Raw genomic sequence first — 27,974 nt, 5'->3', positions numbered from 1 at the left:
ACCAGAAACACAGACTTGCTGAGCAATGCCACTGTTAAGTGAATTCTCAATATAGTCATTTAGATTAACATTACATAATTTTTTTGCAGGCCATTCATCTCAAATTCTAGTATCTTTTGAGTATAACAATTTGTTAGTAGTAGCTTAGAAGAGTGCTATGCTGTATACACTTTAACAACTCTGCTTAAGCAATTTAGGAACACAAGCAACAGAAGTTAAAACACGGTAAGAGTAAAGTCAGTCCTCATTATTAACCTCTCATATTTAAATAAAGTTGATAAAATATATCAATAGAAAAAAATAAATTGTCCTATAGTGCAAAAATAAATATGCCACTTCAAATACTCAGTCATTTGCAAGTACCTGCTAAACTGGACTGTAAAAAGATAAAATTAAGACAACACTACCAGTCAAGTAATAACCTTCTGACAGCAAGATAGAGCAACAGGCACGGTTAACAGAGAGTTAACAGAGCTCTCACATTCAAGCAAGCAAATTATGGGAGTAATTTCATAAGTTACAGTTCCTTTCTATGACTGGTTACTGTCCCAAGTAACAAAGCTGGCACAAGGGAGCACGTGCCTGTGTCTCAGCTGCTCTAAGTCATGTATTGTCATCTTAGTGTAAATTCATCACACCAGCAACTTCAGCAGCGCCACTGGCTCTGAACTGCATTTTATGAAACATGCACAAAATTCTTTAAAACATTAGAAGGAAATTGAAAGACTGTTCTACCAAATTAACATCTACTACAACAATCATTCATGTCTGCTTTGCTCCTCCAACTATGCTCAAGTATTTTAATTCTTCAAAGGTTTTTAATTCCTTTTTTTGTTTGTTTGTTTGCTTACTTGGTCACTGGTTTGTGTTCTTATAATATTCAGAAGGAAATATTTACAGCCTTGATAAGAGTTAATACACTTCAAAAAAAAAAAAATAAATCACTGACAAACTCATCAGAAATACCCAAGTAAAAAAAGAGCATTTGCAACTTCATTTTCTCAGAACAAAGTTTAAATGATTCCTAATGAATATGGACTGTGCAGCTCTATTACAAAGATCAAGTATGCAATCAGCTGTAATATGTAATCATAGAACAGTGAAACAACCTTGACAAAATACCAGTGAAAATTCAGAGTTGGTTTAACACGTTTAATTTTTCCTTAAGCTTTTAATGCATGCCACAGAACAAAGTGACAGATAAAAACATAGGGATCAGAAGTCATCAATATCACACAGAAACAACTGAACCCTCCCCAAAGTCATTCCCATATCTTCAATCCCATTCTCACGTGCTAATGTAAATGCTTTGTGGCTGCATACAAAAACAATGTGGCGCTGTATGGTGACTTCTGATTGACCAAAAGCCTTGTAACGTGGTGTCAAGATAACAACTAAGAAAACTATAAATAATATGAAAAATAGATAATAAGAGATAGATGGAATAAGATATATTTCTCTTCCCTCCTCCGGTTATAACAGCAATTGCCCATCCTGAGTTTTATTGATCCAGAATAGCTGCACAAGAATAACACTACATGCAATTTCAGTAACCCCCAGAAAAGTTCTGCCACTGGAGTTCCATAGGCACAGCTCTTTTAGCAGTGCTGCTAAGCAGAAATGGAATGTTAACTCTCAGAGAAATTTCTCTGTTGACATAAGTTAAAAATTTTGGCAAAATGTAGTGAAGCTGCTTTACATAAATTAACAAAAACTTTCTATGTTTTCAGTTTTCTTTCACATCAAGAAGTGTGATTTTTTTTTCCTTTCCACCCCTCCCCATCCCTTTTATAACTTGCAGGCAGCATTTTGGACCAGTTCTATTCTGACATGCCTAGGCCAAATTAAACCAATACAATATGTCCAAGACCATTATTGTTACTTGACTTGTTTCAATTCAAGCAAATCTGCCTCCCACTCCATTTAGGCCAAAATTCAGATGGATTTGACAACACCAAGAATTGCCACGTAAGGTATGGCACCTAAACATGTGAAAAAACATGCCTCTTTGCCTCCTCAGGCAATTACAACAATAAAAATCCCAATACAGGTACAGCTCCACTGACAGACTAGCTTGGGTTTTTCCCCAGTTCAGATAATTACGCACAGAAGGTGGCAGAAGAACTCCTTTGGCTGGCATATGCTTTGCATATCCCAAGAGAGCTGAGCTAATACAGCTGTCTGGAAGAAACACTGCAGCATCAGTGTCAGCTAAACCAAAACCCACAACATAACCAAAGCGATCAAACCGAAAACCAGAACAAGCTCTGAATTCTATTGTTTTCATTGAAGTAAAACGGATTTATTCAACATGGGATCTGTTTGCATTCAGAGGGATCAGCAAAACCAGCATCATACACACTTCTTCTCATCTGTCCATCATCAGATGGCTCAGAAGAGCATGTACAATATAAGTCTTTGTTTCTTTATTCTAATTCACACTTCTCAACAGAGACTTTCTGTACATTTGTAAAGGCAGTCATAAGTAAACTAATGTTACTGTTAAGGGCTGACCATGCCCTATCTTTTGTTTTCCCAATGCAGAGATAAGCAGAATTGTCCCTCCCAAAACAGCCATTTGAGCAAACAACATCCTCAAAGTACCTGCAAATAATGCCTTCACCACAACTCACTGAATAGATTTTGGCTTTTATTTCCAGACTGTACATATGCAGGCACAGCTTAAACCAGGAGAGTACCATGAAAGTTTCTGCCCTTTGGCTTCCATTTCTCACTACCAGGCACAAAACAGCCACCAGTGGAGCACACCAGTTTCTTTTCAGCTCTTTCACCTCAGATTGTGCGGATTGACAAGAAGCTGCCCGTGATACTGCACATTGTGCCTTGGCTCCAAGTGTGAAAAAAGAAAATCAGCTGCAAAGTTCCTCATCATAGGCCTGCCCCCATAATGTGGTGCTTCTCACTTTAAAAGCTGTTTTTTTCCAAAAGCAACTGAGTCAGTGTCAGAAAAAGTGTTAAACTGTTATTAGCTAAACCAGAATTACAATTCAGTCACCGACAAATCCAAACTGCATTTCAACAGAAAGGGTACTGATTCAATACTGATGAAACCAGATGATCACACACATATATGCTTAGTTAAGTGATTTCACAAACTACTTAAAGTAGTGCAGTTTTCTCCTGTGATTCAAGCCTGAGCATACTGGGGATTTTTAAATAACTAGTGGTGACTCATAGACAGCATATAGAAACTGACCAGAAATACAGCTTTTTTGCTTCTTCAACTGGCAACTTATTAAAATGCCAGAGATGTCCTTGAAACAATGTAAGATATAACTGGAAAAATTAAGGACTAAACATGAAAACAGCAATGCAAAGGCATCTTCTCTCAGATTTACTTGGGCTAGTGGAACAGGCTAATGTCTTTATCACTGAATGTTGCCAACTTACCAACCAAGAGGGACTTAATAATATGAACAACCTTCTCATTTAGTTCATGTAAAGTAAAAATGGTAGCACCTACTTAAATTGCCTGAGTTACAGTTTCCAATTCTAATTAAGACAGAAAATGCTCAAATTGCATTTTGTGTGAATTTCTTTCATCAGCAGTGTTCCATTCAGCACACACTGTCTCTTCTTCCTCCTTGGCTCTTTCAGCTGTGTTAGCAGAGTTTGCATAGCTAAGCTGTGAACCAGATCGAGAAACTGATCCCTGGTAAAATAACCTGTCAGGAGGAAAGTGAATTTTTAACCTGGATCCCTTCTCCAGTGTAATTTAACTTAACATTTAGTACTTGAACAAAGTGAAACAAACCCAAGAGGAAAGAACAAAAAAGACCAAATTTAAACTATGCAATTATTTGGTGACTAGGACAGTTACTTGGGAGGTGGAATCCAGTTTCTGTTCCAAAAAGGAACAGTGAGAATTTGTGTGATTTCTTCTCTGTCAAGCAAATATTTTTATAAAGGTGTTTAACGAGCAAGAATGGTGTCACTTTGGAGAGTATCTCACCATGTCAGATAGGCACCAGCTGGCACATATCCCTGCAATCTCCCTACTCCTACCGTGTACTGAACAAGCCAACCCAACCCGAACTTTTCAAATCAGCATCAATTGGCGCACCCACCTTTTCTAACTGAAAAGGCTGAGATCACTTTCACTCAGGAGCACCCAGCAAGAAGGTTAATTAGAAATGAAATGTTCATGAACTAAATGACAGGCATTACTGTAAAATAATAAACATTTCATTGATAAACCAACTGTATTAATTAATTTGTCAAGCAACCTTATTCCACTTATTTCTTCATTTTTGAACGTGTGATTTTGCTTTCTTAGCCTTATTCCAACATTGTGCTTCCAGCACTAGTGAAAAAATAGACACCTGAAATAACTTTTTTAATTCTCATTAAAAATTACCTGGGTTTACATCAGCAGGTTATTATTAATTGCTCTGCAACGTTGCCAAGCTTGACATATGCACCTATGAGTGCTCTCACAAACCATCTGTTGGGGAGCAACAAGCTAACCTGAGCTTCACCTAAAGTTTAAAACCTTTGTTTCAGTATGCCATCACGTGACTAAAGGATTAGTCAGTACTGTTCCCAGGAGACAGACTAAAGCACACTTAAACCCTAAAGCAACTTAATTTCATACTTTATGTCTATTTCAGAAGTCCAATTTTATGTGATGGTAATGCAGTTTTTAAGCAAACTGTGATAGTGACTTAATACAGTTTAGTTTAGAAAAAATATAAAACCAATCAAAAGTACATTATCACTGTATATCAACGATCTTATCTTGCTGCAGCATATGGAGCATAGACCACATCTTTCATGATGTATACATTGCCAAGTGCTGCACTGTAAGCATGCAATAACAACTGAGAAGTCTCATTTTTCTCAATGGAAGCAGGTGCCAACTCAGAAAATATGTAAAAGAAAAATGTTGTTTTCCTTGGTTTTTCCATGATACCCAAATGTAATTCTCCCTGAAAACAAGTAACATCAACACGCCTTACCGTAAGAACACAGAATAAACTGCTCAGTAACAAGGACTTGCCAAGTGTCATCTTAACGCCCCCTCATACCTTCCTTCCCATATACCTATTTTTGTTTAATTTAAAACCTTGTTTAAGCTAAATGCTAGCAAAGTATCCAGACTAAACCCAAAATTAAAGGGTAGGTATATATGTATTTCTAAGCATCTATTACACTTGCATTATTTTCTCTAGCAATAAGGCCTTAATGAGAGCTGAAACCCACATCAAAGTCAAGGCTTCACAGTATCCTTCCACCAATATTGCTTCCCTTTTCGTTTCTCTCGCACTGTTACTTGTTTGCCCGGGAAGCAAGATGGACTAGGCAACTGATCTGGCCAAAACAAACCAACAAAACCCTCAAAAATCCATTTCAGCTGCACCAGTATACCAACCTGTCCCAAAGGTGACAGTGCCAGTAGAAAGGAAAAGGCTGGCAATGTGGCTGACAGGGCTGGCTTCGGTCAGCACATACGGCCCTGGTGCTGCACCCCAGTGCAGAGGAGAGCAAGCCAACTAAGAAAAACCTGAAGAATTCAGTCTTCCTATGGACCATGATTTGCAAATTCAACTTCACAAAAAGGTGAGGCAAACAAGAGCCTTCCTCAAAAATGTGGAAATTGCAGGATAAAAGCTTTCTACTGCAGCAAAGAATTACCCCTTTTTTTTTTTTGAGCTGGCATTGAGGGGAAGAAAAGTTTTGCATTTCAAAATTAAGCACAGAATAGAAAAAAATCTTTAGCTTAAGTACATCAACTTTCTCTACTTCCTTAAAGCATGTTATTTATTCAAATTCTGTACCTAATTTTCTTGAACACATGTTCTATGAAAAATGAGCTGTTATAAAGTGATAATATCTATTCCTTGTAGAACAAAACTTTTCTATTCTGGAATCTTTCAGAAAGTTAGAAGAGGAAAACTCAGAAACATGTTTGTTTAAACAGCTTTTCAGCATGAGTTATGGTAAATGTGGTAAAAATAGCAGTTATTTTTGTTTTCCAGAAGCCAGAAACAGCAATGCATTTTTCAGTGAGAGCATTATTTTAGTCTTCCAGGAACAGTACTAGGTATCAGTAAACTGAGACAGTCACACCTATAAGGTTTTTCTGTGATGTGAGTACAGATTTGATATCTCAATGCAAGTTGGTCAGATATGCAAAATTCTGAGTAACGTTTCCAATTAGATACCTATCAATTGTTTTCTGTAAGTTACACTCTTGTTACTTAACCAGAGCCAGCCCAAGGCTACTTCTGGTAGACTACTACAGCTAGGCTGGCTTAAAAAAGAAGGCAGCATGAGGGAAGGTGGAAGAAGTCAAAGGTGATGGAAGGCTGCTTAAGCTGCCATTACCCCATAGAAATGTGTAACTTTGCCTCTAGAAGGAACAGGAGCAAAACCAGAAAACCTGACTTCCACCCAGACTCTCAATTCTCTCTTCTTTCCTCTTCCTCAAAAGCTCTGTATGTAAGTACTTTAAATAGTGTTGAGGGAAGTCAATGGAGAATTCTGAGAGAAAAAGCAGCAACAGTAATTCCATTGTCTGTATCATTACAGTCCAATTTGACAGAACAGGCTTCAATTTATAATTTATATGGATTCCAGAACTGTGAAGTCTCCCTGTTATATTTACTACTCTGAGTGGTTGCTAATGGATTTATGATTTTTCAAATCCATTACCTTTAATACTATAGCAAGTTTAATTATCTTCAAAACACTTAACAAAATAATGGATAAATCTGTTAGAACTTATACTCAACTCTGAGGCATTTTAATCTTATGCCAGAATTCTGAAACATGATGCAGCTGCAATCAACCACTAAAGCCCTGTTTACATTCCAGAACCTTCAACTGATGCAATTAACCCAATCCAGACACTTAATGTACTAAATAACAGGGGTTAGCCCTGGTTGTGTAAATCCTGATGAACTCCTACTACACTAGGATTTTATAGAAGTACACAAAGACACTGTTACTTGTTTCTTCATTGTAAGACTTCAGAAGATAAAGAATCACTTCCCATCATCTTACAATATAAGAGATGTAATCTGTTTATAAACTGGAGTCTGGCTGTAGGGGGACTTGCTGCCCCAAGGCACTTCTGAAGACACCCTGTTGATTATAAGTAAAAAGGGCTCTGCACTGCAGATGAAAGCCTGGGGCTTCACTACTGTTCACTGGAAGGTTCTCAAATTACATTTCACATTGGAGCGAGATCTCATATCTATGTGATTACAAACTTGGTATCACTGCAAAGAAAGTCGATACACAATGTACTCTTAAAAAAACGTTACAAAATACGCAAGGTATTCTGGAAATTCCATTTTGCATTTATGTTCATAATATCCAAACTTTTTACCACTGAGAGAAGCCCCTAAGCACAAAACCTTCACCACAAACCTGCAGCAATCTAAAAGCTGTAAAAGTCAGAATTCTCACCATTAAACAATAGTGTCTCAGTATACAATTTTATGACAAACTAATACCATCTAAGGACTAGTTGTCACTGATGAGGGCAAGTCTGCTGCTAGAAATGACATCTGTCTATCGCCCTAGTAATCTGGTTCAGGGAGATAAGCAGTAGAAAACTACTTTTATACCCAAGTCCTGAACTGACTCAGAGGAGGACTTGGCTGAGAGCCAGCATAGATGCAAAGGCAATAAAAGGGATGTATGACTGAGAATGGGAAGAAGAGAGTTCCTTCTGAGCAGTCACTAAAAAGCCAATGGTTACAGTACCAGCTGAAATACATGAAACCTAAATGGAAGCCCATCCACCACCACAGCTAACTACTGTCAGCAGCTAAGTAAGATAAACCAGCAAAAAAAACATGAGAAACTAAAAAAAAAATACTAAAAAGATATTCCAGGTTAATAGAATGAAAACACCAGTGGAGAGTTCACTGTACTCCAAAGAGAACAAGTGCAAGCAAAGAGAGAATTGCACTGTACAAGTAGGTTTGTTCTTCTGCTCTGGAACCACAACCTGGAAATATTCAGAAAATCCTCCAGAAAGCCTTGCAAGCCCCATCTTGAAATGTTTAATAAACAAGGTTAAAAAGCAGACCATAGGGCTGGAACAGAAAATGTAACAAGATGTTTAGTGTATCTCATGCAAAGGACAAAATATCATCTAATCCATGGCTTTTCTCCTCAGCTAAACAGCAATCTTCTGTTGATTTCAATTTACGCCTTTTTGTAGTCTCTTTAAGCTGTCATTTCCCATTTCCAGTTCTTAGATGCCTTATGCCTTCTTGTTCTGATCAAGAGGGAAGTATATTTTAAAATCTCGTCTTTAGTAAAGCTTCACGTGCACAGTTTATAAGCAGATCTTGTAACTGCTACAGTAATGCTACTGCTCTTCTTTTTGCACCTCACCAGAATTTAATCCCCACAACTTTTTGCAGGCAGGAACTTGTATGTAATAGTAGGATTAATCAGTTCATGATTCAGGCAAAAACTAATATTACAAAACTGATTACTTTTGTGCCAGATCAGCTGCTTGATCTAGCTTACTATGCAACAGCATAAGCATCAGTGGCAGCCTGAGAAGGGTAGAAAAATGCAGCTGAAGACGAGCATGTAGAGCTGCACAACTCTGACCACAGCTATTGGCTCACTCTTACGTATCACAATGTAAAGCATAAGCAAGAAATCTCAGCTCAGTTTTAAGCTCTACAGCCTAACACTTGCAAACAAAGCTCTATACTTCCTGCACCCAACTGGCATATTCCTGCCCTCTCTCTTAAAGTTCTGGCACACTACCTAGCCATTTCAGAATCCTAAGCCAGTAGAAAACTATTAATGTTTTATGGTTCAGTTAGTTTCCTGCCAGCTTAGGTATGGAAGGAAGTGGATAAAACTGCTGCACCGAGCAGTTGGACCAGCTTAGGCTGCTTTGAAACCACCACCTTACTGCAATCAATTCAAAGGCTATGTTAACATCCTTGTTACAGATTAAACAACGCATGTTTCAGTTTAGCTTAAACTCAACTGGAATTGATTTATTGCAATTAAATTTAAACTGCTTATAACAAAACAAGAGTGCTCATGAAGAGATCTGTACCAGGCCAATTTTTTTCTACAGCAATTTACCTTCCCACAACTTTCTCTAGACCGGGCCTCACACCAGCTGTAGAAATTGTAGCAGAGCAAGTCAGGTTACAAAGTTGCAGCATACAAGCTTCTCCAGTCGGAGTGTGAAGTTATACAATACCACTGATTGATCTCCTGCACAAGCTTCTCAGACCATCAAAAAACCCAAACAAACCAAGAACAGCTGCATGCTTCCCTGAAGGGTCTATGTAAGTTTAACTTCCTCATCTACATCCTTTCTAAAACACACTAGGCAAGATTAATGTTACAAGTGGAAACATGGTTACCAATATCCCACCAGTTTAGAAACTTCTGCCTTAACACAGAGCGGAACAGTTTCAAGATTCTGGTCTGCGACTTCTCTACTGCGGAAGCACTGCACTGAGCTGAGAAACCTGCCTCAATCCACATAACAGGAGTCCAGAAAGACTCATTTTGGCAAGCCTCTAACATGGCCAGCTCTTAGCAGATGACATTTATGATACTTTGACTTTCTATACAAAACTATATATTCAACTCTTAGAGTTCTACCATGAATTCACAGATCAGATTGGAAATACAACATAGCAAAATGGCTTACAGTCAGAACAGCTACCCAAGCTACCTCATTAAAAACCAAAGGAATGCAGATGATGTGTGCCACACTGATAAGACAATTACATCTGCACATTCAGAGTTAACTAGACTTCTGACCCCTGTAGTAGAAATGTGAAGAGTCAGTGAGTATGTGCCAGAATTTAAAAAGGATGGCAATAACCATTTTACAGAAAGGGCTTTCAAGTAAACTGAGCTGCAAAGTCAGCTGCAAGTACAAAAGGAGATGGACAGGCAGCTGGCAGTCAGTTACAACGAACTGAGGTAAACAATTACGTGCAAGTATTCTGATTGAAGGGCATTTCTGTGTCCCCACTCCAAACAACAGTGGGAATATTTACACTGATATGGATTGTTACGTTTGGCTTTCCTTATATTGAGAGATAACATCATTTCCCTGTAGTAACTCACTCACAGGGAAAACTCCAGAAATGAGGACAGAAATCATCAGTCACCTGCAATTCCACCAACAATTTTAATTCATGTCAGGAATGGATATGTAAATATCCATGAAATACACACTACTCAGAGGACCAGTTTTTGTGGAAACAGAGATGGTACCGTCCTTTATTCAAGAAAATTAGGATTCATTACTGTAGGCACTACTACCTTATTACTACTATCACTAGTGTTTTCTCCTATACTGCAAAGGAAGTGGCGAGGAAGCCATGATAACTGAGATGATACAAGACACTGATGCTTTTTCATAATTTAACCTGTTATTCATAAACCAGAAATAATAATAGAGTATGCATAGGCAGGAGGTTTGAAATACAATGAAAACCAAGTAATACATACAATACATACAACAGTATGTTATAAAAGTACAACAAGCCTTGAGTCTTCACTCAAGAGCAGCTTCATGGTAGATCAGTTTCACTATCCTGGTTTACAAATATTTGTATATTGTAGAGCACAGATGAAATATTCCTTCTTACTCACCTTTGGATCGAGTGGAGATATCCATCCCCTCCACCACCTCCTGCTCTGCCTTTATTTCCTCTTCAGCCAAGCTGCAGGATTCAAAAAGGTGAATTAGAATAGTTATGGACCACATTATTCCCATGTCTAACTTCAGGGATAGACGCTGTCAAACACAACTATATCACAAATTTCTACAGAAACAAAAGGCCTGCTGTTTGCAAGAGTATGCATTGACCAAAACGTGTAGAGAAACAACCCAGGTGCACATTGTATGCTGCATGATGCCAATTACAAAGGTAACGTTTTCATAGTAATGACAGTCTTGCAACAGGTAATGAAGACTATGTCACTGGATGTATAAATTATACGTGACAAATAGGAATTCTGTTCCTTGTAGCTCCTAATCTAAGGCTTCTATAAACTGTGTGGACAGACGCCTGCTAACATCTAAACCCTCATCAGCATCAGTGAACAGATTAGCTGAACTAACAGACTTAGTGACACAAAACAACTAGCAAAATTAGAAGGTAAAATGCAATTTTAAAAACTATTAAATAATTTCAAGCAACCCAAGCCATTCTCTGATTCTGTGATTTTGAAACTAGACTACATAACAGAAAACTGAATATCTGTAATTTATTAGCAATATAATTCCACCAGTTATTAACTATAATAAAGAGTAAACAGAACAGAGTTATTGCTATTATTCAACCATTCAAACTTACATATACAGTTGTAATTTACTCCAGTCAGGATTAAATGATTTCACAGATGACAAACTATACCCGACTTCCTGATGTTCTACTTTCTTACAGTGATGCCATTCAAGAAAATAACTCAATGAATTTGCCTAGTTAAGTCAGTTTGGGGAAGGAAGGTGGAAAGGAGGGGAAAAAAAAGAACTAAACTGAATATTGAATTACGCACCAGTTTTGGAGACCTGACTATTGTAGATGAAAGATAAAAGAAAACACTTGATGCTGAAGCAAGTCTGAATTCAAAATGACAGACAAATGAGGTTATAGTGCCTGAAGCAGGTATGACCATTGTCCATTAATACCACCAGACACAACAGCCACATGGGATGTAGATCTTTTCCTCTGTAATAACAATTGACTGTCTAGTCTGTTAACGTAAGTTGCTGCTGATACCAAGTTACATTGATATGGCAGACTGTGAATTACCACTGGTACGGAGTGGACGGAGATTCTGTTCAGCCATCCCAGCGCTGGGGACAGCTATATGTACCACAGAGGCTAAAAGGCCAGTTAGAGACCTTTGCTTTAGCCACTGTGGCTAAACCTGCTCAAGACAGCTAATCAGAGCTCAGAAACAACACTGAGGACTTGGCTATGCTTATATCAGAGAAACTCTTCAGCCTGACAAACAGTTTATACTAGGAGTTTTGTTTCTGGTATAAGTTCCTAAATAAAGTTTCCTAAATAAGCTTCCTAAATAAAGTAAAACCTACCAGCAGAAGGACTTTTGAGTCTGGTATTTGCCAAAACTACTTTAATCAACTATCAGCTACTAGCAGGTCGGGTTGCAATTATTTTCACACTTCTAAACAGTACAGTTATGTCAGCAAAAATTTTAAATACAAATTTACTGAGCTCAATGTATGGAAGACCCAAAGCTGAGAAGATCCATGAACTCCAGAAATTATCATACTTTGCTTGTCATTTGTATATGGCAATAATTTATAAATTAAGCACTTTAAAGTCATAAAACAGTGAAGAGAAGACTATGCTGCTACTTTCTGCAGCAAGGAAAGGTACCCATGTGACCAGAATTATGGTAAATGTGTAGCACAGTTGACTGTAGCACAATGCTTCTCAGGTTTATTTTGCATAGGCAGATTAAATGCATAACATAGTTGACCATACTACAATGCTCACCAATTTACTATGCATGGGCAGATCGATTATACTGCACATTTGTTACACCCTTTCTCAGAGGGCCTCCAGCAAAGAGGAGCTGGCAGTGCGCTCCAGACACCAAAACATTTCATGCACCACTTGCCTCTGCCCATTCTCTTCCCTTAAGCAATGGGAAGGGTTGGGCTCACAGGATGGGTTCATTGTTCTCTTCCAATGTTGCATTATTTTTTTCTCCCCCTCTCCCCTTATAAAATCCTATTTTAATATCACCAAACCGTAACAAAAAAAAGCATATTTTTTAAAACATTATGTATATATGATTAATGCATAGAGGTAAACATGTAATAATACCCACTAATTCTGTCAAGAGTAAAGTAGTTTGACAGTATACATTACGTGCTTTTAAAAGATAGATCCAGTTTCAGCTACAGACTATGACATACAAGTTTTTATGAGACTCAGGCTAAAGTCTTAAGATCATTTTACACAGGTTGTGACTAAAAGGAATGGTTTCCCCAAACCCTAACTTCATGTTCCAGAAACCGTGTTCATTTTAGGTGAATCAGTTCTGTGATAAAGCTTCCTGTGCAGCTGGATGTGCAGAAAAGAGGAAATGGGAATATACCACATGTGGGCAAGGGGTAAAAGGGGTAATATCCTTTCACCAGCAGCTCATGTTTAAGTTACATTAAAGCAATCATAACATTCCAGACTCATACAAAGCAACTGGTCTTTTTCAAGGTTGGACTAGGCCTAGGGTGATATGGTTTAGTGGGACGTGTCCCTGCCCACGGCAGGGGGGTTGAAACTTGATGATCTTGAGGTCCTTTCCAACCCTGACTATTCTATGATTCTATGACCAGGTACATTTTGTTCAAAGCAAAGCCTCAGGGGAACATGATACAGCAAGAAAGATACATTAGAAGCTACAAGTCAGTATTAAAAGACAGTGTTGTGCATTAAACCTGGCTAAGAAGTGGGGGTGAGAGCTCACTACAGCAACACCATAGTGGGAAACTGCTCCTACATCCTGACCAAAGTAGCAGGGGAAGTTGCAAAGATGACCAAAGATGCTTTGCACTTGTGGGCCCAAACCTATTAGTTTGGTGTCAAAGGTCAGGACTCCTACACATTGGTTACAGTAGATGAGGTTTCTTCAGTTCTAAATCTGTCTTTTCCCATCTAATGAGCTTAATTCAGGAAATTCAGCCAGTTTCCTCTACCACTTCTTTGAGTGTTCTTTCAGTAGATCTATAGAGACAAGAAAAACATTCTTCATATGCAGTTCCAAGATGAACAAAGCGCCTTGACACATCTCTCACAGATCACATAAGAGATAGCTGGAGACAACTTCAACAAATATTTGAAGTCTAAATGATCAGTTAAAAGAATTGCATTCACTTGCATTCATTTTTCTAAGTAATGGAGGTGCACATATCCTATACACACACATGCACACTAAACGTCACCCACAGCTAAAATAAAAATTCAGCAATTATCTGCTATACCATGAAAACTGAGCTTTAGAGAAGCAGATTGCATGTCCATATTCTCTGTTATAATTAACCTTGTTCCATCTTTTCAGGGCACAAGCATTCAAGTATGCAAGAAAATCACTGATATTGTTCTTGATGTTTGAAAAAATCTAAAGGGGGGGGGGGGGAACAGTTAAATAAGTGTAACAGAGAGAGCTATAAAAAAATACTTGAAATTCATAGCTCTCCAGAAGCTCTCCAGAAGCATCTCCCATTGTTTTATTTGCTGTAATGTATTATGACTTGCACAACTCGGCATTGTTTGAATGGTGGTCGTCGTGATTGTAGTGGTAATCTTTAAGACTTAAGTTTTTAAATACATGCTAGCAATTCACAGCAAGTTTACAGTAACTTTTCTGAAGCTGACACCTTTTCACCTTTGCACCTTTCATCAATATAAGCAATATTCTTTATAAAACACAGACTTCCAAATGCAGAAACTTCATTACCAAAAGATTTCCAATTAAACAATTCAAGAAAAACAGGTCCTTAATTACAGGTACCCTACTACTACCCACAACAAAATAAAGAGAAAATTAAAACTAGCAGCCAAATAACTATAAACAAGCATCTAGTTCTATGGAAACACTAACTGTGATCGAGTAGACTGTTCTAGAGAGTTGTATTTTGAGAATTCGTTTCTGCAGGGCTTAGAGCTGTTATTTCAGATAGCATACATTACTATCATGCATGTGTACTATGAATGTGATGCTCTGGGGCTGCAGATCAGAAATGATATTGGTATATACTCAATTAAGTACCTAGATGAATACAATAAATACCTTATGTCACTCTGAAAGCCACTCTTATTTCTTCATTAAGGTGAATGAACACAGAGGAATATATTTTAAGAACACAACTGAAATCTAAGCTTTGCCAGGTTCACCGTCAATTGACCAGAACACCAATTCATCATTTCAAACTTCCCTGCTCATATTGACAAAACTTAAAAGCTGATTTGTTTCATACAAATTAGTTTAACATGTCTGAATGAAGGGAGAAGGGGTGGAGGTTATCCCTTTGGGGATAGCTGGGGACAGAAGGGAAACAAAAAAAAAGATTGCAAACATACAAAATTTATTGACTTCGGTAAAAATGCAAGAAGAACTCAGCTGCCTAACTTTTAAATATGTTCTCTATTAGACTGAGGAGAGGGTGAGGTTTTCTAAATTCAGTTTTTCAAATATCAAACCAGTAAATAAATACTGACTTTTCTGTTTAGGAAAATCCTCCCTGTTCCAGTAGTAGTACTTCCCTAAAAAAAAAAACTACATATACAAAAATATATAAAGCTGTTCTAAACTATATTAACTACAAAGAGCAATTAAAAGTTGCAGATGAACTACTGCACCTTGACATTTAACCAAGGAAAAACTGACAGATATGGAAAACCACTCGAAACAGCTAATGCCCACACACACAATCTAGATCTACATTAGGGAACAAATACATTAGTTTAAAATAAAAACCTATATATATTTATGGAATTCATTTTTCCTTTTAATTAATAGAAATACAAAAAAAAAAACCCGACTGATTTAAGACTACAAGCACTAAAACTGAATTTCATCCTTCATTCCTACCTCTCCTATATCACATTTGTGAGTAGCAATTCTAAGGAATTATTTCAAAAAACTGCATTCAATAAAAATTAAAAAAAAAAAGAAAAATATTTGCATGCCATTGCTGAATAAATAGCAGCTTTGTATAAGCACTCACCTATAACAGTCTCTTACTCATCGGTAGCTATGCTATTTATGCAGGATTCTTAAAATGGCGTCTGACAGCACTGCACTGCCTCATTCCTGTACTGTAGCTAAAATGGTAGCAGTTTATTCAATATCAGTTATCTCTTGTTTAAACAGCAGTGCTATATTTGAAGCAAGCATCCAAACATCAGAAATGGTAAAGTGTGACAAAAGGACACCTGACATCCAAATGTTTAACTAAAAAGGCACAAGATAGGGGGTTTTGTGAAGTCACAGGTTACTAAGGAAATCACTTAATTTTAGATTCATTCTCCAGTTGGAGCACCTCATATTTTACATTTCCTTTTGCAGAATTGCCTGCAAAAGGCTCAATTTATATTAAGCAATTAACATTGCTTAACACAAATGCATGTTCAGATATCTACATACTGTATTGTTTAAGATAGTTACCTTTGATAACAGGCAAAGTAAACATGTATTTTTTTAAATGCAAAGAGCATTTAGGTTCTTTTTAAAACCTTATTCAGTGTGCATCCAAAATAACTCTACAAAAGAGAAAATCAAGGGAGGGAGTGAGGGAGATCCTTGGTGTCATACAGTCTTCCTTAAGAGCATAAACTACAGAGCTGAGGCCCAAGCAAGGCATCCAGAATAGCTATAGGTTTCAGATGATAAAAACATAATCCAAGAACAATCATGTTTGAAAGTAAAGGTTTATAGTGGCTAGATTAAGAATGTTCACATCCTGCTACAGAATGGTTTCAATCTCACAGTATGAAACGCATGCTATGACAACTGGCAATAAAGGGTTAACATAAAAATGACAGACAACTTCCACCAAATAAATAAAAGTAAAACTCGGTTCCAATGTAGCTGTTTCTAAATGGAACTTTAACCCACGAATACAAGATGTGTATTAATAAATATATTTAAAATCATTTCTAAATACAATTTAAAGGGCCAAACTGATGGCCTACTACAACAGTCTTCAGTTTCTGCTTTGCAGACCCCTCAAAGAGAGTGTACTAAGGGGTTTACAGACAATATCTAAGTAAATCAAACCTAGTCGATCAGTCTTAAATTCATTGTAATGGGATTCACATGCCCATGGGAAAAATATTAGGGATCTACAAAAACTAAAATTTGAAAATTGCTGTCTGTTCCATTCTACATGGACAAAGGTTACGTTCAATGTTCAAATTCCAAGATATTTAGGAGATTCAAATTAATACCCTGAATCCCACACAGAGGAGAGGAGAGCTTTTACTGAGATTTATCACCCTTTAACCAATTATGTTGGAGTCGCACCATTACTGTGGAAAACTGACCATGACCAACTTCTTAGCTACTGAATCCATATGTCCAGTACACTTGAAAACAAAGCAAAAAGGAAAAAAGACAAATGAAAAAGATAAAACAACAGCCAAGAAAAAGTGATATCACAAAATGGAGGACAGCTCAGGAAAACGAGCCAATCAAAGTTTGAGGACACTGATACAAAGGGCTAAATCTGCAATGCAATCTACCTTATTCATGATTTTTGAGACGAAGTTTCTTTTATTACCTGCTTCCTTAGTAGCTATGTAGGTTTTCTGCAACATTTCAATACTCCTGCCTGATGCAAGGGAGGGAAATGTCACATTTGGAGTGGTTTATGCTCTGCATTTTTTTCATTCTCAGTATGTTAAGTAGTGTTATTTGTTTAAAGAAATCACTCAGTTTTTTCCCCAGCACTATTTAGCTTCCAACTAAAACAGTCTGCCTGCAAAGAATGAAAGAGGCATGTAGCTTTTAAAAAGCTACTGTTTTCATCATAATTTGTAATCCAGAGCACTCCTTTGTTTTCCCCCCACTGCATTCTTTGTCCAGCTAATTACAAAAGTAACTGGATGTTGGCACTAAATAATAATGGCTAATCATATTCATCCTGGGCAATTCAAATTACTCTTTAGCAGCCAGAAAACTTAAAGTGCAATTATACGATTAACTACTAGTTACATTAGAATAATGGCCATTTGCTACAAGCTGAATAAACCTCAGCTACATTGTTTCATAGATGTCCTGACTAACTGTGATATTAACAAGATCCAGTCCTGTAACATCTTGGGTAGAAAGAATACGTGCTTTTTCCCCGCATCTATCACTTAAACAAAACCCCACATTCCATCTGTCCTGAACAGCAGAAAAAAAACAGCACAGAGTGCTTCTTATTATGCAATCTATGAAAGTGAGTGATAACATCATACCTTGACAAAGCACCAAAAATATATGAAATTCTTCAGCTTGGCTGAATTTGCTTTACTTAGATGGAACAAAGATGGTAGAAATTTCCAGAAGGCCTTTCTCAGTCTTGCCACTGCAATTGTCAATCTTTAACCTACCCTCTGCTTCTATTGGCTCCAGTACTCCATGGAGCAGTGCGATTGGGCTGATCTGTAAAACAACACTGCTGTCTCTACCTTGCCTCAGACATCTTGCTGCAATGCAGACATTTATTTTTTGTGAACTATAAAAGAATTATATTTGAGTGATTAAAAATAGTGAACTTTAACAGACTCATGATGCTACGTTTCATTACATTCACAAGGGCAGCTTATACAAATATGCTTCACTGTCAGCAGTGTGTCTGGAGGTGCAGATTTGAAACAGATCCTAGTTTAACAAAACCTGTGGGAGCCATTTTAATACAGGCTTTCTGATTGCAGATCACTTACTCCTGCTTCCTCATATTAAACAAATATTATGTTGTGCACTATTTAAGACTGAAAGTAAACTGCTAATGTGTATAAACTGATGATAGGAAAATTATGGCCAAATGTAATTTCTGTTTTAGCAGCTGAAGAACAAAAAACCAGAATAACTTCTTAGCTGTGTTAGCTCTTCTTTGTATACTGAAAAAAATGCATTAAAATTGCATTTAAAAATGCTATCACATGAAACTCAATCATAAACCCAGAAGTGCTTCAGGTTGCAAAGTGAACTAGACATTCTAGACATTCTTATAATCTAATCGGGGGGGGGGGGGGGGGGGGGGGGGAGGAAGGGGGGGGGGTAAGGATGTGAGCTGTTAAGCAAAGCGAGATATTCAAAGATACTCATACTGGCAAACAAGTAACTAGAGGTAAATTGCTACCTTATGGAACGTTATCAAATACATGGCAACCCTCTGTAAGAGTCAGCATGTAACTGTATCTCTGTGCAGTTATTTGCAAAGCTAGCTTAGCTCCAAGTTCTTTCCTAAAATTGTGAATGTGTGTGAACTGCTAAAACAAGTGCAAAAATGGCATTAAAGACACGAAAGAGCATCCCCTCCTCTGCTTTTGTAACAATACTGGTGATCACTGAAAAACAGCTTGTTAAAACAAGCATGCAAGTGCTACAAATAAAATCTTAATAAAGGGCACAAACTGTACTAAACTAGGTATATATCAAGCAAATCTGTCTGAGATTATACTTTGTATAGTATCAGAAGCATATGCTCATTAAGCATTATCTACTTTACTTCATAAGGTCACTTCATTGCTGAGTACTAGCACTTTCATCACACCTCAAAAGCCTAAGGAACAACGAAAATGCGCTTTGCCCTGCAAACATGGTAATTAATGATCTATGAACAAACAGCAAGTAGAGCATTTTTCACTGGCCTGAGATAAACAGGAAGTATAAGCTTCAAAATTTACAGGCACATTATCAAAAATACAGTGCATTCAAACTGGAACAGTTTACATGTCCAAGTCTCTTAAAATGGACGCTAAGCAAATCTGGTATTTTGCATGACTAACATTACTTCATCTAGTGGTCTAACTGACCCAGGAAAAACAAAATGTTTGGAAAACTATTAAAAATGGTCAGAAAGTAGCATGCTGCTTACTTACCAACTGTTCAAGCACCCACTTCAATTTTCCAGTTAAGAAGATACAACAGGCTGGCAGATTTGGGAATTGATCAAAAAGGATTTTCTTGAAATAATTACGTAGCATTAAACCAAAAGTTAAAAAAAAAAAAAAAAAAAGGAAAAAAACCAAGAACGAACAACATGTACTACTGTCATGAACCACACATGATTTTATATCCTCTGGACTCTACAACACAGAACTGTGGCTGACACAGTGTAAAACAAAAAGGCACAGATAAAAGGTACATTAGTTTATTTGAACTATGTAAAAGAAGAAAGCTAACAGTTCAAAAACATTTTTCATAAAGAATCAGATTTGTAAACAAATATACTGCAGCATTTTATTGAGCAGCAACCCATTTCCAAAACCTGCAGCATAAAAACTCCCTTTTAAAGGAACAAAATATTAACCATACATTGTCCTTCAGAAAGAGAAACACGTTGTATTAATTACTCCTGCAAGAAAAAAGGTTCAATAATCATTTTAAATTAAGATAAGCTGCATAAAAAACATGATGCAACAGCACACCACCACCTAGGCCCAATATCTACAATCTGCCATTAGCATTTTTTGCTGATGTCTAGGTTTTTAAAAATCCCATATTTTTTCAGAGATAACTTATCTTAGCTATTCCATTCACTGTTTAGAAAGGTAAACTTGCCTGTTCTTCTGTCTGCCATTATCCCTGCTTGACTCCCTGTAGGGCAGTTAAATGCATCTGCTCCCTAGCTTCCATTTTCTCTTCAGCAGGCATGTGACACAACAGACAATAGTGCTGGCAAACTGCTCAGAGAGAGAAAGCTTCTTTGGAATACCAGGATCTTGATAAACTCTAAAAACACCATCCTCCTGTGAAGAAGTAGGTATGCCAAGGTTTTGCCAGTCTGCAAAATAAAGCTGTGGCTAATGGCTACTAACCATGTGACCCAAGAAAGCAAATTTAAACAGTTCCAACTTAATAAAGTGCTGTGGTGTGAGTTTTGCACAACAAATCACAGAGAATCACACTCTCAACCCACAACTCATAGGTCTTAGAGAAAAAAAAATGTAAAAAGTAAGGCTTACCTCTGTGGATGCATTGTTAACACAGTGTTATGTCAATACTTATAAAACATGGAGGACAGGCTCTCAGTACTCAGGCAGAAAGGGCTTGGCACTTAAGCTTGATGATCTGTCTTCCTAATAAAAGCTAATCCCGGATTGGCTGCTTTGGTAAATCTGAATGTAAAGCTTCAGGGGATTGGCTGAAACACTTCCTGAGCGATTATCTTTGTGCAGCTCTGGCAAGCAGGAGCCATCCTGTGCGTAAAGACAGGCTAAACTAGGCCCGTTTCAGCAAAAGAAACTTGAAAAGAAACCCCAAATGTGCCCTCCCCGGACAAATTACACAGATTTTCAAGCAGAGGGAAGCGATCGCGAACAGCCTGCCTGAGCAAACGTGTCTCAACGTGCCATTTACTGAAGGTATTTGGGTATTTTAAACCTGAGGGAGGAAGAGTTCACCCAGGTCACAAAAGCTGTTCTTTCTAAACAAAAAGTTAAACTCACTTTGCTGGTGCTCTGCACGGAGAAAGCAAGGCCACCTAAAGAGACCACAACGTACCGAAAGTGAGCATGCACAGGAGGGACTGAAATTACTGACTGAAAATACAGAGCATTCTCCTGTTCTGGAATTCAGACACCTGGACACCTAGCATAGCAACCACACAACCACACACCAGCACTGTGAGTTCTTTAGGTACTATGATAAACCATAAGCAGGAAAAACTTAATGTCTCATTTCCGCAAAAACTAGGATAGAATTGAAACTGCATTATCACAGAGGGTGCTGCCATTCAGTGCGTGCCCTCGCTGTTTATAAAAACGCTGCAGAGCATAACCAAAGCCACCAGTATCAGAGCAGACACTGTCCTCCCCCGGCCCCCCCTCCCGGCCCCCACCTTTCGGCCTGCTCAGGCTGCCTGTTACACAAAAATCTGACTTCCGTGTTAGCCGGCTGCAGCTGCAGTTTCCTGTCTGTTAACCCTGTAGGACTTGGTTCTTTTTAAGATACAATACAGGCCCTAAAAAAGACGTACATTTGTCCATGTGGCAAGTTATCCGTCTGCTCTACCAAAACAGCTTCTGGGATGTTTTTGCTTTACCTTTTATCTTATAGTAAAATTCTGCAATTGAAACAAAATGAGAAAGCAGCATGTAAGTAACGAGTTTGATCTTGGGCCAGTTCCCGAGCATTTGATTCAAAACTGTGATTCAGCTCTCTTCCCTAATGCAGTGAAAGTGGGAGGATTTATTGCAGGAAGCCTTAACTCTAGATGAAGATTTTAAAGGTTAAATCTTTAGAAAGGCCTGTACATTTTTGTTCAAAATTTTAGGTATTAGGTAGCTCAGCATTATCATTCCATAACCACCAACAAATTACAGTGGAAACCATAGATGAAAAGGTGATTCTGAAGCATGTTCATGTTATCAAAAGATCATTTATTATTAAAACAAAAAGGGAAAAAGAAGAAAACCAAATGGAGTTGCAGAAGGGGAGGTTTAATGCTGAAATAACAAATATTAGATAATACACTAAAATAACCAAAGCAAAATAAACATTCTTCCATACAGCATGCAAGAGTAGGATTGTGCAAAACCAATTTAGAAACCCCCCTTCCATAAATGAAGGACAGTTGCAAACACAATATGCACTTCATTCCACCTCTGCCCAAGTGCTAATGATCCCAGAAACCACCACCACAAATAAAACTAATACCCCCCCTTAGTTCCAGCCAGCACCTTTCATGATACTACTTTACCACACGAACGTCTTCGCTTGAGAGCTGACATGAGTCATAACTATGCAGCTCTTGGTAAAATTAATAATCCTAGTCTGCACTGTCCCACACTGCATCTAGATTATTTCTTGAGATATCACTGTCCCAGGAAAACTGCCAAACCACCCTATCACTGTGCTTACATTTTTTGTGTTCTTGCGATTTAGGCTGCAACAGCGGATTACCAGCCCAGAGTATAAATTCTGATCTCATAAGTAATTCTGGAGTCCCTGCTGGAAGCATTTTCCCTTTTTAGCTTTGGCAACGTTTTTCAGGGCAGGGAGCAGGAAGGCTCGTGGATTACACTGGCAGTTTGTTCTGTTTTAGGAATGTAGCAGAAACTGGAGAGAGTGCTGCTATAAAGGGAATCATACGGCCCACTGCAGCAGCAAGAACACACTGGAAATGCATGACATTCAAGTGCATACTTGCATCAGTGTTAACTGTTCAAACCATTCAAGGCAGGTTTCTCTTTAATTGCATACCTAAAGGCCTATGTCACTCAGGGGTATCACCTCCCCAGCACACAAACATCCAAAGTTCGATTCCTCCATGCAGTAAATGTGAGGACTGTCAGACATTCACACGTGTGCTCATTGTTTGACTTCTCTACTCAAATATTATTCTACCTAAAATAAAAAAAAATAATAAAAAATCCTAATCCTTACGAAGTACAGCAAGGGAGCAAAACTAATTACACTGGATTTGTCAATGCTTTGTGCTAACCCAGATCCGGCTCTGGGAATGCAGTAACGCTGATGGTGACTGGGAATACTGCCAAGCTGACACACTTGGACCATCAGAGAGAATCAGCATGCAGCAGATAGATAGAAGCAGAAGCAGCCTCAGAAAAGGCCTAAGGTTCTGTCCTCTTCAAGGAAATGGTGGCATAAATGTAAAGGAAAAAACTACAAACCTTCAGTCATTACCAAGAACAAAAAGCCAGAAAGCATATCAAACAGAATACAGCATTTATATTCAGCCACCAGGCTACTCTGCTGGAATAGACAAAAGCATTCTGTCAGGATTCAGTAAGGAAAACTTGACTTATCTTCATTTTCTTGTCCATACGCATATTTTGCAACAGCAGGGACAAGTCTGGTATAATGACATACAGGTACATCTGGAAAATTTAGAAGGTTTTGTCTGCTAAAGTCAAAATGGTTGCATGTCCTACTGCAGCTTGGCCAATTCTTTTACACAGGAGTGGTGAATTTTTTTGGAGGGGGAAGGGAAAGAAAGGTAAAGAAAACAAAGGCAAGAGACAGGGAAGCTAAATGCTTTGTTAAAGCAGAAGAGAGGGCGGAGAGATTAGATTAGCTTGTATTTGTCCTTTTCAATGCTTTGGAGATGTTAAGGGAAAACAGGGCTGCGAGGCAAGAAAAAAAAAAAGGCTAAACAGAGAAACCAAAGGAAAGATGGAAAGCACGAGTTCAGTCAGAAGGAAATTAAAAGACAATACTGCTAGAAGTGCAACCTACTATATTTAGACTTCTTTGCAAAGATCTCTGCCTGCTGTGCAGAATCTCCATAAAGCACACACATCAAGCACCACAGTGTTATGAGGGACTAGACTATTTAATATATACTGAAAGCCTCAAAATTAATCAGAAACCCATGAGGAAGATTTTGTGTGACAGAAACAGGGGGTTTGATATGTACCCCTATATAGGGAGTGAATCATCATTGACAAAGAGGGAACACTAGGTGACAGACAAAAGATGGAGGTTTAAAAATAACATTTTGAAGTGATACATGAAATGAAAGGGGAAATGTAATCCTTTCAAAGGATAATACTGAATTTAAAAACAAAACAACAGCAAAAAAAAAAAACGGGAAAGAAGTTGCATTATAGTCATGTAACTTGTGGTCCTTGATTTCCAAGTCATTGACTGACAACCCTAATTTCTAGAATAAGAACATGAAACACTGTAATTCAGCACCTTTCCCTTCAAGAATTTTTCCACCTTTTCCCTTTATCCTATGTCTGCCCAAGTATCAGTAATCACTTAGAGACCAGAAGATAAGGCTGCCATCTGATACAGAATCCAGCAATAAAGGTCTATAAGGCAGTTCTAGAATTTTTAAATGTAGAATGGATGCAAAAATCAGTGATCTAAGAAGGCTGGTCATTTTGCAAATTATCAGAAACTAATGGAAAATGTGTTTATGCCAAGTAAGTACCTGATTTGCCCAGAGGTTCAAAAGGCTTTGTGGCCAGATGCATGCATGAACAACATCTTTGAATACTTCTCATTTACATTACTTGTTCTGGATCACAATGGTCACTGTCTACAGGTAAAAAGCTGATTTTGTTTGTAATATACACTGGATATCTGGTGCATTAAGAAAGTTTCTCTACAGCTATTTTTAGTATTCTGTGCAACTACCTCATGTACATTTCCTTCTAAAGGAAATCTCCATTCATGTCCAATCATCTGCCAAAAATACCTGGGGAGGGAGGAAAAAAAAGGCCACCTTGAGCCCTTTGCTTTAGCAGCTGTAGCTTTTTAAGAGGTGCTACAGCCTATGTTCTCTTAGGACATATGTCTCATATATTTCATGCCTATCACCCCCAGTTTGAACCAGTCTCTCCACAGTTTAACACAGCTGGGCTGTTGGATATCCTGTATAAAATAGGACTTTCATTACTATATATTTAAATTATATGTTCTATATTAAAAACCTAACAGATATAATTTATTTCATATTTCATATGCAGCCAAATACATTCTCAGTCACCCGAAAAGCAGCTGTGAGGCGTATGCGGATATACTGCATGTTGGACCTAAACCATACCCCACTGTGCAGCTGAACAGCACCAGTGAAGCAAGTGGATTTATCCTGCCTGCTGTGCGATAACATGGCAATGGGTGCAACTCGCTGCACGTGCAAGGTCCGTGGCCATGGGAATGTCTATACCCTGCATAAGAACAAGGTCCAAAGTACTGAAAGAAGTTTGTGTTTCACCAAGGGATTCGAATGCCCAGGTGTGAGACATCCTGCCTGTAGCACTTACTTGGACATGACGGTCCTTCCCAAGAAGAAAGTCACTACTGTTAAGGGAAAAATTATTCAGGACAAGGTCTAGGAAGCACTAAAAGCTAATCTTACTACTGCAGTTTCTCTTCTGATTTTGTCACTTTCAGGAATCACTTGGTTAACAGTACTGTGATAAGTGACTTTTTGGCTGGTTTGGGTTCTTTTTCAAAAAAAGCTGATTATCTCAAAGAAGATTCCACCTGCTGAAGCTCATATCAAACATGTGAAGTGATGGAATTACAAACATGCTGCTATTACAATGGTTTTCCCTCTCCTAGGCTTATGTCTTATCACAACCCACTGCAGATTTAGGTTATGTCACTTTCACTTTTGATCTCTTTCCTGCCCCTTCACACACTATATATACAGTTTTGCTTTAGCTTTAAGGCTCTGCATATTCACACCTTTCTCTTCCCTATCTGCTATTCCGATTGCTATATTCATCTGATTTTTGTGGTTTGCCTCTCACCAGCATTAAGTCCTTCTTTCTTTTTTCACCACAAACGTGCTGTACAATCACATTCACAAAGGCTTAACTCACAGTTTTAACAAGGTGGAGGGGGCAGGGGGGGTGTTCACATTTTTTTAAATCAGACACACCATCTTAAGCATCTCACCACTCCTTCCAGCCACAGCACCCAGCTCAGTTCCACTTCTAGCACAACTCTCTATATGGTTACACAGAGAAGAGGATCAGTGGATCAGGTATTTACTGGGTTAAATTTAACCCAGGAAAGGCAACAATTCACAATGGTTCATGACACTCCTGCAATAGCAATGGCAGTGGTATGACTGAGAGAGCAGGAATAAGCAGCTTGAGATAACTTAATCACTAACAGTAAAAGAAATTCTTGTGAAACTATGTGACCAAGCACTACATCCATGTTTTCACCAGATTTGTGTTATTAACTATGTTTTCTTAAAGTACAAATTACACTGTAGATCCTTTCTTGCCTCTTCAACCTTATGTAAGGGCAGGAAGAAAGCAAGCCTTTGAAATATAATCGCGTCTCTGAAAAGAAACAACACGTTTCCCAGCTGTGGCCTTGTCTGCTGAAACCAGGTGAAAGACTTGCCCATAATTAACTAACATCTGTATAAACTGTTGAATTCATTTTAGCACCTTTACATATTATTATTTTTCATGCACTGTGGGACTTACAGACTATGTTTACTAAGCCCTCCTTATCAGGTGACAGACAAGAGGACACTCCTGAGCTAATGCCACTGTCAAGTTGTTTCCACAAGGGAAGCTTACTGCAGAGAAATCAATACCCACATCAAAAAACATAATACTGAAAGGGCAGAACAAATCCTGTTGTATTTATTGTACTTGTCAGTAACATAATAAAGTCCAAGTGTGTGTTAATTAGATACACAAATAAGTCAACTCTATGACTGGTCTCCAAGCTTTTTTATTAAATGAACTTTGTTACTTTTTTTTAAAGCCACCATATTCCCATGTGGCATTAGAGTGGACCAATGTCAGAGGGTAGGGGATTCAAAGTGAAGTTGTGTGCAACATCTCAACTACATCAGGAGCAACACAACAAAAGTATAGGGAATATAATTTTTTTTGTGTTGAAGATACTACAGACCCAAAAAAACCTCCAGTACAAATGTCAATTTACCCTTTTACAAAGCATTACTCTGCCTTATCTGTCTTGCTTAACCCTGGTTTTTAAAGATATGTTGGAATAAACCATTCCAGGCACTACAATGCATATTGAAAACCAGTTGCGATGTTACTCTGCACTTCAGAGTGTCATTAGTAATTCAGGAAATACCAAGGAAGAGGAAAAATAATCCTGCAAATATTTCTTAGGCAGCTACACAAAACATCTATTCCCAGGCAGAAGATAAAGTTTGTACTGCAACCCCTGGTTTACCGTCTTTCTCTTGATCTCTCAGCTGTATTTCTCTTAAAATCATTCAGATTCCAGTCCTGCACATTTTCAATTCCTTCTGTGCGTTCAGATAACTGCTTATTATAGAATCATGGAATCATAGAATAGTTAGGGTTGGAAAGGACTTTAAGATCATCAAGTTCCAAGCCCCCCTGCCATGGGCAGGGACACCTCACACTAAACCAATATCACCCAAGGCTCTGTCCAACCTGGCCTTGAACACCACCAGGGATGGAGTATTCACAACTTCCTTGGGCAACCCATTCCAGTGCCTCACCACCCTCACAGTAAAGAATTTCTTCCTTATATCCAACCTAAACTTCCCCTGTTTAAGTTTGAACCTGTTACCCTTTGTCCTATTACTACAGTCCCTAATGAAGAGTTGCTCCCCAGCATCCCTATAGGCCCCCTTCAGATACTGGAAGGCTGCTCTGAGGTCTCCATGCAGCCTTCTCTTCTCCAGGCTGAACAGCCCCAACTTCCTCAGCCTGTCTTCATACGGGAGGTGCTCCAGCCCCCTGATCATCCTTGTGGCCTCCTCTGGACTGGTTCCAACAGTTCCATGTCCTTTTTATCCT

The 27,974-nt window shown here is 38.2% G+C and overlaps 1 protein-coding gene and 1 long non-coding RNA gene across 11 annotated transcripts in view; one reads left to right on the top strand and one right to left on the bottom strand.

The window, feature by feature from the left end:
- The window catches only part of ZMYND8 (zinc finger MYND-type containing 8), a 51,230-nt gene extending 30,326 nt beyond the window's left edge, over positions 1-20,904 (bottom strand). For 2 of the 10 annotated variants that reach the window (XM_062642312.1, XM_062642317.1), the window contains exons 1-2: positions 20,694-20,904; positions 10,627-10,697 (exon numbers count right to left, since the gene is read on the bottom strand). In XM_062642312.1, the coding sequence (XP_062498296.1) occupies positions 10,627-10,697; positions 20,694-20,707 (85 nt within the window). In that variant the 5' untranslated portion in view covers positions 20,708-20,904. Of the gene's footprint in view, positions 1-10,626; positions 10,698-15,742; positions 16,148-17,978; positions 18,583-19,607; positions 19,658-20,289; positions 20,506-20,693 lie in introns of those variants that run through there. The other 8 variants (XM_062642319.1, XM_062642318.1, XR_009969178.1 and 5 more) reach the window with 7 other exon arrangements.
- Positions 20,905-21,570: 666 nt separating this feature from the next.
- LOC134175904 (uncharacterized) lies at positions 21,571-27,434 on the top strand. Its single transcript, XR_009969179.1, has 3 exons — positions 21,571-21,824; positions 24,647-24,745; positions 25,170-27,434. It is a non-coding gene; the product is annotated as an uncharacterized LOC134175904 (long non-coding RNA).
- Positions 27,435-27,974: the final 540 nt, after the last annotated feature.

The sequence above is a fragment of the Pezoporus occidentalis genome, unplaced genomic scaffold (assembly GCF_034315485.1).
Source record: "Pezoporus occidentalis ecotype Australia unplaced genomic scaffold, CSIRO_AGI_Poc_V1 ctg70, whole genome shotgun sequence".
NCBI classification, from domain to species: Eukaryota; Metazoa; Chordata; class Aves; order Psittaciformes; family Psittacidae; genus Pezoporus; species Pezoporus occidentalis.
Note: the sequence above shows the minus strand (reverse complement) of the source record. Positions and strands in the feature narration are given on the sequence as shown.